General features: G+C 45.1%; 1 protein-coding gene across 1 annotated transcript in view; it reads right to left on the bottom strand.

Annotated features, from left to right (window-relative positions):
• Positions 1 to 383: 383 nt before the first annotated feature.
• The window catches only part of LOC115469737 (interferon alpha/beta receptor 2-like), a 96,279-nt gene continuing 85,080 nt past the window's right edge, over positions 384 to 11,582 (bottom strand). Inside the window, 3 exon segments of the mRNA XM_030202524.1 lie at positions 384 to 1,033; positions 1,035 to 1,192; positions 7,358 to 7,479. Coding sequence (XP_030058384.1) covers positions 508 to 1,033; positions 1,035 to 1,192; positions 7,358 to 7,479 — 806 coding nt within the window. The 3' untranslated portion in view covers positions 384 to 507.

The raw sequence follows: 11,582 nt of genomic DNA, 5'->3' as shown, positions 1-11,582 counted from the left end.
CCATCTCAAATATGGCATATTTAAGAATGCAAACTCCAAACACAATCACACTGTATACCTCAGTGCGATATCTAGCAGAATCAATGTACCACAGGTTTCATCCTCCCTGGCTTTTGTCAGCAGTATTATTTTGACTGGTCAGTAGTTTTTTTTTGGAATACAATGCAAATATTTGTGTAGGAGGAAGCAAGCAAGCTTCGCTGGGAAGCCAAAAGATTTCTTTAGCCTTTCCTGTAAATTTCCTTCAGCAGCTCCAGTCATTGAAGACTTAAAGCCAAGAAGGGATTTCACTCGCCCAGGCAAGTTCCATGGACAGGACAACTGTTATCTCACGAAAGCAAGACATTAAATACAACAAAACACAAAGTTTTTACAAATAGTAAAAATATACTATGTGTATTAATACAGACTAAAAAATGTACAATGTAGTTTATAGAAAACAGTTTTCAAAAACTGGAGAACTATGACAAGTAAACCAGAGCAAGCTCTGGCTCCTGCCTGTAGTACTTATTTCCTTCTCATGTATCCAAAAGCCTGGCTCATATCAGAATCCGACCCTTCACTCTCACTGGACAGAGCTGTTTCATTTAAAGGGCAAGTTTCAGAGAAGACGGGCCAGGCTCCCATCTTCACATCTGTCGTGTCACATAAAAGACTGCTCTCAAGTACACCATCAGCCTGTGCAATGCATGACGTTTCCAGGTCTTGAAGCAAGGGGATCTGTGAGGTACCACACTCCTTCCAAGGCTCCTCAGAATCACCCAATAATACTGAATTTAAATTGACGTTAAAACTACTGCAGCTTTCCAAAGGCTTAGCGGGGAAAGTTTCTGTCTGTATGGGGGCAAAACATACAGAACTTACACTTTCGTTTTCATTAAGGATAGTCTGGCACATCTCTGAGTTGACACTGTCGGCAGTCAGAGATGCGTCTTCTTGGTCACTCATTTCCCCAAGCAAAGAATCTCCCGATATGCCTGTGTTGGCACTGGAATGGTCATGGCTGCTCATAACACGCCTTCCAAAGTAATGGGTATTTTGGGTACCCTTCATCATCCTCACTGTTGGTGTCGTCATCTTCACTGTGCTCCTGCGCTCTCTTTTTCACACCTTTGAATTCGACCTTCACAGAAGTCAGAGGCTCAGGGGTCAGCTGGTCTTGGAAACTGTTGAACGTTATTCCGAGGCTGGAAAATCACTCTACAGAACGAAGAGACAAAAGTTTAGAAATAATTCCCCCACACACAAAACAAATTCCAAAACACTGTATTCCTCACAAAGTAAACTGATGTCAGGATGTTCCACCCTCCTCTTGTAATGCAGAACTAGCTAGATTTCTGAAAATATCACCTCATCTTCTGCTTTTGATCTTACTCTTCTTGTTAATGTTTGGCGCAATCTTATTGTAGTGTTTACAACCGTCATGGTTCCTTGTGGATTTTTCTTTAACAGTTTATACTGAAATTGTGACTTGCCGAGTGGAGTGGAGGAGTGGCCTAGTGGTTAGGGTGGTGGACTTTGGTCCTGGGGAACTGAGGAACTGAGTTCGATTCCCACTTCAGGCACAGGCAGCTCCTTGTGACTCTGGGCAAGTCATTTAACCCTCCATTGCCCCATGTAAGCAACATTGAGCCTGCCATGAGTGGGAAAGTGCGGGGTACAAATGTAACAAAAATAAAATAGATACTATTGGACATTCTACATGGAATGTTGCTACTATTGGAGATTCTACATGGAATGTTGCTATTCCACTAGCAACATTCCATGTAGAAGGCTGCGCAGGCTTCTGTTTCTGTGAGTCTGACGTCCTGCACGTATGTGCAGGACGTCAGACTCACAGAAGCCTGCGCGGCCACATTGGTGGAATAGCAACATTCCATGTAGAATCTCAAATAGTAGCAACAGTGGAGGAGTGGCCTAGTGGTTAGGGTGGTGGACTTTGGTCCTGAGGAACTGAGTTCGATTCCCACTTCAGGCACAGGCAGCTCCTTGTGACTCTGGGCAAGTCACTTAACCCTCCATTGCCCCATGTAAGCTGCATTGAGCCTGCCATGAGTGGGAAAGCGCAGGGTACAAATGTAACAAAAATAAAATAGATACTATGGAGATTCTACATGGAATGTTGCTATTCCACTAGCAACATTCCATGTAGAGCCTGCGCGGCCACATTGGTGATCTGCAAGGGCCGACTTCTACATGGAATGTTGCTAGTGGAATAGCAACATTCCATGTAGAATCTCAAATAGTAGCAACAGTGGAGGAGTGGCCCTAGTGGTTAGGGTGGTGGACTTCGGGCCTGAGGAACTGAGTTAATTCCCACTTCAGGCACAGGCAGCTCCTTGTGACTCTGGGTAAGTCACTTAACCCTCCATTGCCCCATGTAAGCCGCATTGAACCTGCCATGAGTGGGAAAGCGCGGGGTACAAATGTAACAAAAATAAAATAGATACTATTGGAGATTCTACATGGAATGTTGCTACTATTGGAGATTCTACATGGAATGTTGCTATTCCACTAGCAACATTCCATGTAGAAGGCTGCGCAGGCTTCTGTTTCTGTGAGTCTGATGTCCTGCACGTTAGACTCACAGAAGCAGAAGCCTGCGCGGCCACATTGGTGGAATAGCAACATTCCATGTAGAATCTCAAATAGTAGCAACAGTGGACGAGTGGCCTAGTGGTTAGGGTGGTGGACTTTGGTCCTGAGGAACTGAGTTCGATTCCCACTTCAGGCACAGGCAGCTCCTTGTGACTCTGGGCAAGTCACTTAACCCTCCATTGCCCATGTAAGCTGCATTGAGCCTGCCATGAGTGGAAAGCGCAGGGTACAAATGTAACAAAAATAAATAGATACTATTGGAGATTCTACATGGAATGTTGCTATTCCACTAGCAACATTCCATGTAGAAGGCTGCACAGGCTTCTGTTTCTGTGAGTCTGACGTCCTGCACATACGTGCAGGACGTCAGACTCACAGAAGCAGAAGCCTGCGTGGCCACATTGGTGGAATAGCAACATTCCATGTAGAATCTTAAATAGTAGCAACAGTGGATGAGTGGCCTAGTGGTTAGGGTGGTGGACTTTGATCCTGGGGAGCTGAGGAACTGAGTTCAATTCCACTTCAGGCACAGGCAGCTCCTTGTGACTCAGGCAAGTCACTTAACCCTCCATTGCCCCATGTAAGCCGCAATGAGCCTGCCATGAGTGGGAAAGCGCGGGGTACAAATGTAAGAAAAAAAAAAAAGGAACTAAAAGTGAGGCTACAAATAAAGGCTATAATGTTCGGAGGGGTAAATTTGGGCAACTTTTATTTTTGAAAGTTGTGTACTATAGGCTCAGTAGAAAGGGACTATGCAATTTTTCTTCACAACTTTGATGATTTTCCTGTTCTACAGCCTAAAACTGCAAATGCCTAAAAGGTACACAATTACTTTTTTTTTTAATTGATAAACTTTCCTCATTTTTTTTTTAAAGACGTAATTAGTCCATACCCGCGGCTGAAGTTTTAGAGGACTATGCAGTTGATATCCTCTATGTGGTGGTATAAATAAGTCATATACCCCACTTTTGGTACCTTTTCGCTCAGCGGGACAACTGATGTGCCCATAAGGACAGCAGCTCTCTCACTTTTAAAATCGTGGAGAACTGGCTACATTGACTAATGCCACTGCACATTGTGAAGAGGTCCTGTATTCCCCTGACGCAGCTCCAGTAAACAGGGAGTGTCCCTATCGGGATATTGAATATGATTGTCACTTTGCTGAACTAGGACAAAAGGGGTTGATGCTGGGGGAGTGAGAAAGAAGAGATAGACACAGAGTATGGCAAGGATGAAGGAAGGATAGATGCAGTGGAATGTGGAGAGGCGGTGTACGGGGATGAATGCTGAGGCATGTATGAAAGGCAGGGTACATGAACATTGGAGGAGGTGAGTAGGTGCTAAGGAAGGGGGTATAGAAGAGAAGGGGCAATGGATGTTGGGGAAGGGGAAAAAGAGGCAGATAGCTATGACGAGGGTGAGATACAAAGAAGACAAAAATTTGAAGGAGGTAAGAAGGGTGGAAATGGAGAAGTATAAGGGGGATGCGAGTCTATATAAGGAAGTGAAACACACAAAGGGAATGGAGGGTGAGGGATGAGTGAAAGAAGGAATGGAGTTGGTGAGGGAACGACAGTGAGACTGGGTAGGGTTGCGTACAGAAGATTCAAATGGGGAATTACAAGATGGGTGAAAGACAGGAATGAGAGACAAGTCGAGATGGAAAGAATATGGTTTATTGAATTTAATATACCGCTTTTCACAAAAGCTTCAAACTGTGTACAAAGTTAAAAAACATACACAAAGAATAAGGAAGGAAATACAATGCAATAAAGAAAAGTGAATTACATAAAGAAAGAGAAAGAAGTTGTGACAGGACGCTGTCGTTGACGATATGAGAGAACAGGAATTGTAAAAGTGAGTTATTCATGTGATAAATCAAAAGCAGATGAGAACAGGAGTGCTTTCAGAGAGGATTTAAATCATGAGTAGGAGACTTTGAGACAGAGGGGCTTAGGGAACGAATTCCAGAGGGATGGAGCAAGGTAAAACACTGAACAGCTGTGGGTAGATTCAAGGTGAGCAGAGGACAGAGGTGGAAGGAACAGCCGGCGATCATCCAGAGAGACAGAAAGAGGTAACTGAGTATAGAGCCTTATGAGTTAAATTGAGGGCCTTAAATTTTATCCAGTAAGGGACAGGTAGACATGTGGATTATACATATAATTAAATGGAGGTATACTAGGGTTGTTGAAATATGAGGTGTCTATTTGCTGGGTTTTGTGTCACTTCACACCAGTGCTTTCTTTTCTAGCGAAAAAAAAAGGTGCCGGTACTCAAATGCCAGGCCACACTTCAGGGGTGGGGTGATCACTAAGGGACCCACCCCACAATAGCCAAGCTCCCTGCAACCAGTCACAGAAGCTAGGCAGAATTGGTATGTAGAGCCTGAGCTCTTTCATTAAAACTTGGGGACCATGGGTCAATTTTAGCAGACAATGGAAAAGGTGCCGGTTACTCAGTACCCCCTCAAAAAAAAGCCCTGCTTCACACGATATCTGTCAGTGGACTGTGTAGGGAGGGAGACCATAGCCAGCAAATTACCAATACTAGTTTTTGTTTCCTGCACAACATCAACACAAGGGAAAGGGGCAGGGACAGAACTTGATTCGTTGGCCCTCCTAAGTGAAAAGATGTTTTCGCTGCCCCTGAGGAAAGTGCCAGGAGGGTTTGAGGGAACAAGAGACAGAGAGGGTGTGTCAGGAGGAGGAAGGGGAAGGGATGGAGTGTGTGCTGGGTGGGGGGGGGGGGGGGAGATGAAAAAACTATAAAGGGAGGGTGTGAGGAGTGAGGCAGAAAGAAGCAAGGGGGGGAGGGGGAGGGAGAAAGTGGGGAAGGAGAGAGATGAAAAGGGAGGAAGCAGAGATGAGGGGGAAGGGCCAGAAGTGAGGAGGAAGGGTGTGGCATATAGGGAAAGGTGGAGGAAGAGATAAGGGAGAGATGTGAAGGACTAGTTCATAGGCTAAAAACAGGAAATTTGAAACTGGGATTAAAACCTGACTATTTCAGAAAAACCTATTATTTATGGTAACGCAAGTGCGATATAACTTTTTGCGCTCTGGAAATTCACGGTTGTAGCTGCAGGATGAATGGCTCCTTCTTCCTTTTTCCTGCTCTTTTGTCTTCTGGTTTTTAAATTGTTGTGCCTCTACTCTTTCCCCTTCTTTTGTATGTTCTCCCACATACATGTGATGTTTTTGCTGCTGGAAGTCATGGCAGCCATTTTCAACAAGAAGACAGGCAGGGCCGAATGAGAATGGCTTCTGCGCCCCCCTGACTCTCCTCTAGACCACTAGGCGAAACGGTAGGCTCGGATGGGAGGGTGGTGGGCGGTCAGGGCCTACAGGTGTGTTGGGGTGGGGAGGAGCTATCTCTGTTTGGGAGGAGGAGGCAGTGGTGGTGGAAGGATGGTATAATACCAGACACCACCAAGGGGGGGGGGGGGGGGGAGAGAGTGTAGGAATGCCAGCAGACTCGATAATAAATAAAAATTTAAATTTTGGCCCCCCTCTTTTTTTTGTTAACCAAAACATCTTGGTTTATACTAGAATATATACGGTAGTTTCCATGAAGGGTGTGGTAGCATTCTGGTTTGTTCTGTTTTCCCAATAGAGATGTATTGGTTCTCTAGGGCATGGTGCACTATAAGCTGTGTGCCTTTTCATTGGTGGGAGTTGATATAATATAGGGGTCTTTTTTTACCAAGGTGCGGGAAAAGGGCCCTGCGTGGGCTGTTTTTTTCCCCACATGCCAGGGCCCTTTTTACCACAGTGAGTTAAAAACACCCCAGGCACACGTGGCCATGTGGTAAGAGAGCTCTTACCGCATGGCCATGTGACAGGCAGCCTGATAAGGGCCTCCACGTTAACTGGGCAGCGTGCGGCGATGCCCGATTAACTCTGGGTTATCGCCATACAAGCCATTTCCGGGGGTTTTCATTTTCCCCCAGAAATGGCCTACACTCGGGGCGGGACTACCATCAGTGGCCGCATTGGGCCGGAGGTAGTCCTGAAACAGCGAGTGGTAAGCCCGCGTTGGGCTTACTGCCGCTCTGTATAAGGGCCCCATAGTAAGTTTGCTATCTAGGTTTTTATTAGTTTTTAGCATTGCAGCAGTTCTTGAGGTGACACCACAGTTTGAAATTTTTGTTTTTTTTGTACAGTGCGTTGTAAGGAGAAATGTCTTTACTCCTATGTTACAGAACTGGAGGTTCAGGATTGATGCTGAGGTTCTGCTGTACAAAATTCAGACTTCACTCCCACACAGAAGAATTTGAAAATACTACTTTTCAATAATTATATTTTTATGCTGAAATGAAAACCTCGGACAACAACTTCTTGCCATGTATTTTATAGTTCATTTAAAAGAGAGGGGAGGGGCTGTGATGTGGCAGCATAATGCTCAGGAACATTACTTTGGCTTGCCCCCTTCTAAACCTAGCTTGCATCCCCACTGCCACCCCAAACACTTCTGTCTAGAGACGCCACTGCAGACCATCCCAGCACTATCTGTACATAACCAGGGCGGAGTGAGGGCTTTCCGCCCAACTATATACATAAGGGTGATATTCACTACCCAGAGGTGAGTGGTTTAAATTAGGGGTAGTCTGTAAGAAATTTCTGCAGAATTATCCATTTAGCATTGCTGAAAATTCACAGATACAGTACTTATACATTTAGTGGCTGCTGCTACATTTCCAACTAGCTGAAGGAACAAATGCACGTCCTAAAGAAACTTTAAAGAAGTAGAAACCGCTTACCAATGATTCTGGCATACGAGTCCGCTTCAAACAAACAAAGCCTCCTCTGTACAGTGCAGCCAGAACCAGCAAAATGCCAAATGTTAATAAAACTCCACTTATCGCTGCTGGGATGTAATGGTCTGCAAAATAGAGAATGCACTGCATTACTTTGTTAGAAATCCAAGTACAGCACACACAGTGAGGGATGGGCAGCCATTTTCTCTTTTGTTGTTTCCCCCGCTTCATTTCCGGGGACATTCATCATTTTATTTGAATTTATTTGGCCACTAGCTAAAAAGTAAGTACTGCAGGGTTACTGCAGCAGCCCAGTGGTACTTCCCACCCTCAGAACGCTGTCATATCCGGTGCCTAAAACGTTATTTATTTTTGTACTTCCGGTGTGTATCGCATGCTGCCCAGTTAGCACCAGGTTAGCACGGGAGCCCTAACCACCACCTGAATGGGTGGCAGTAGGGCGCCCCCCCCTGAAATGGCCACGTGGCAAGTGCTTCACTTGCCGAATGGCCATTTCTTAAAAAAACAAACAAAAAAAAAAGACCTACCTTTTACCCACTGTGGTAAAAGGGGGCTTTGCGCCAGCACCAACGCAAGCCCCCTTTTGCTGCAGCTTGGTAAAAGGGGCCCCAAGTTTGTACCTGAGGCAATGACTTGCTGAACATCCTATGAAGCAGCAGTGACATTTGAACTGGGCTTCCATGGCACTCAACCCACTGCTCTATTCGACTAGTCCTCCATATTAGAGGAAATAAAAATCACGATTTAGAGAACAATACACAGAGCCAGTGGTTAAAGTAGCAGGAAAACCAGAGTTGAGATCCTGCTCCTCCCACCAACTCTCCTTGTGACCATGAATAAGGTCACTTCACCTTCCACTTCCTTGAGTACAGACAAAATTCACTTGGACACGGAATCTTACCTTGAACTAGGATTTAGAAAGGCAAGTGTTAAAAAAACTCAAATCCAATCTTAAATGTAATTTAAGTGTTTATTTTCAGCTAATTAGGGATTATTTGAGCGTATATAATTGGTATTACTTATGTTTTGTTATGCTACAGCAGGGGTTCTCAACCCACTCCTTGGGACAGATCTAGTCAGTCAAGTTTTCAGGACACCCATAATTAATATTTATTTATATAATATTATAATATTCATGAGATAGATTTGATACAAAGAGGCAACGCATGTAAAGTCAGCTCAGGCATATTCACTCTGGATATCTTGAAATCTGACTATCTTGGGGTGTCCTGAGGACTGGGCTGAATCCCTGTCTTACAGGTCTATTACTGGGTACATTTCTTGATTCAACCAAATACATATATTGGTGCAGCTGGGGAGTTCCTCAGCACAGAAAGAGCAGAAAACCAGAGTGAAGGCTCCAAGGCAAGGAAAGGAAGAAGCCAAAACACTAGGAGAGCTGATCTTCTGGCGTTTTAGAAAGGCATTTCTCGGATGTTTTTGGCACCAGAGGTGTGTTATCGGTGTTGTTAAAACCTAACATCAGAAGCCCTAATTCTAAATCATTCAGTCTGGCAGTCATAACAGGAAAAATATCAGAACTCATCCCTGTGGAAAAACGTAAGGGCCTGATATTCAGCTGGCGATGATCAGCATTTTGCTGACCATCACCAGCGTTATCCCTGGAAATTCAATGCTGGGCCACGTCTGGCTTCCAGCACTAAATTTATGGGTATAATGAGTCAGCAAAAACGTAGCTGATCAAGTGTGATATCCAGCACTTAACCGGCTATGCCGAGCCCCATAAAGATAGGACTGACTGTTATGTGGTCCTATTTATGCAGGTATCCTAGCTGGTTAAGAGCTGATTCTGCACACAGAACGTCCCCCAAATAGCTAGTTTTGCACTGGACACTAGCCGGACATTTTAAGTGACACTCTCTGGTTAACTGCCTTGGAATATGATTGGTTAGCTTCAAACAAGCGATTTAACCAGCCAGGAGCTGTTTCTGGCTGGTTAAATCGCTTTGTTTGAAACTTTCTTTTTTTTAAATTGATGACTTTACACGATACAAACAATAAAGAAATGAAAAAAGCACAATATTAGTCATCTAATTTTTTAAAAAACATGTTCTTAGTGAATATATTAACCCATTGCACCTCCCCAACCACATTTCCAACCTCCCCCATTCTCACCTTTTTATTCTATCAAAATCATTTCAAAATAACTTGAAATTGGCAATAAGATCTCTAGTAATCACAACACCTTGACCACCCAACCCTTAGCCCCTCCTCCTCCCCCCAAAAATAATCATCACACATCATGGCTACACCAAGATTCCCTGAATCTGTCACAGTGAATTAAGAACCCAACTGCGGTCCCTGGACGATAAAGATTGTATGTATATTTCCCATATAGATAAAAATGCCTTCTTACATTTAAGGGACGTCCTAGCCTCATTATGCTCCATCAACATCAGAGAACGGAATTTGTTTCTCCATACCTAAAATGAAGGTGATCCTATGGATGGTTAAATCACTTTGGATATCGGACCCATAAATCATTTAGGCCACTACTGTGCCATCTGTGGATATGCACCGAAATGTATGCCCAGGTGTTCCTGCAGTCCAGCTTATACAGCAAACAGTTGGAATATATCCTTCACTTGAAGACTGTGGGTAAAACAATTGGGCATTACCTGCATCTATTTGCTACTGTGTCTTGAGGCCAACAATGTACTACCAGGTGCTCAGTTCCAAGCAAAGAGATAAAACGATGCAGCTGATGGTGAAGAATCGTCAGAGGTTGCATCAGCAGGCTGGGGACAAAGGAGGGTTGAAAGTGCTAAGTTGAAAGGGAGTATTAGTGGGAAAACCGCAGCTACTAGAGATAGGAAGAGGTACTGAGGTGCTGGTCACTGAGAGAAAGGAGTTTTAGGGTACAAAGTCATGGTGGCAAAAAGAGAGCATCCCTACCAACTGCCCTGGAATGGCACCAAACGAGGGTCCTGCTCATAGGAGATGTCATCTGTTGTAATACAACAGAGTAACACAGTAAAGACGGCAGCTTAAGACCTGCATGGTCCATCCAGTCTGTCCAACAAGGTGACCAGATTGTACTGCTGTTCTGTGCAGGATCCCTTTATGCCCTGTCTAAAGTGTGAAGGTCATTTACATTTGCTGTTCATTCATCATCTCTCTATATGGGGAGCCTCTGTCTCTCTGGAAAAGAACTGTTTGTATATTAATACCTTTCAAGTAAAGGGCCATGGATTTTCATAAACTGCCATTCTGCCTAGTACAACCAAAGTGGTACTTTCTCTGTCTTCGGTGAGCTCACAATCTAATTTTTTTGTACCTGGGGCAATGGCTAGGGTTAAGTGAGTTGTCAGGTCACAAGGAGCTGCAGTGGGAATCGAACCCAGTTCCTCAGGTTCTCAACCAACTGGTCTCTCCTTTCCTCTAGTGTTGTCCATATTCAGGTCCTCAAGTCTCTTATTGTAGTCTTTTGGCACAACCCCTCATACTAATTTTGTCGCCTTCCTGCAAACTGCTTCAAGGCTTTTTATGCCTTAGCGAGACACAGTCTCTAAACTGAACACAATACTCCCAAGTGGCTAATATGCAGCAGTCGGATTCACGTGACAGCGAGGTAATGTGCAGCAAACTGCTATTATAACTGCTCTCACAATTTAGTGAGGTGCTGAAAGCAATTTTTTCTTTAGTGACTTAATGAATTTTATTTGGAGGGATTATTGATAACATATCTGGCATAAATGGCTCAAGTTTTGCACAAAACAGGGCTGTTGGGGTGAGGTGGGGCATCAGGGCCCCGCCCCCCTTCGTTCCACCACCGGGCCGGGCCCCCTGAGCCTGCAAAAGGTGGGATACAAGTGCAATCAATAAATCATAGCGCCTCACCTCACTCCGTCTGGAAGAAGCGTAGAATGGAAGTCTGCAGATCGCCTCCCTTCGGGCCTTCCCTCCCTGTGTCCCGCCTTTGAGCAAGTTTCGACAGACGAGGGCGGGTCACAGGGAGGGAAGGCCCGAAGGGATGCGATCTGCAGACTGCCGTGCTTCTTTCACACGGAGTGAGGTCGAGGTGACGGCACTATGATTTGAATTCAGGGGGGCCAAGCGGGGGTGGACGGAGGGGACTGCGGCGCCGGGCCCCCCTTGGAGGCCCGGGGAATTTTGTCCCCCCCTGCCCCACCCCCTCTCGGCGGCCCTGGTGTGGCCACACACGTGCTGGTGCCGAGAATGACAG

This window comes from Microcaecilia unicolor, chromosome 4, assembly GCF_901765095.1.
Source record: "Microcaecilia unicolor chromosome 4, aMicUni1.1, whole genome shotgun sequence".
Classification (NCBI taxonomy): Eukaryota; Metazoa; Chordata; class Amphibia; order Gymnophiona; family Siphonopidae; genus Microcaecilia; species Microcaecilia unicolor.
This window is presented reverse-complemented; position numbering and strand designations above follow the sequence as displayed.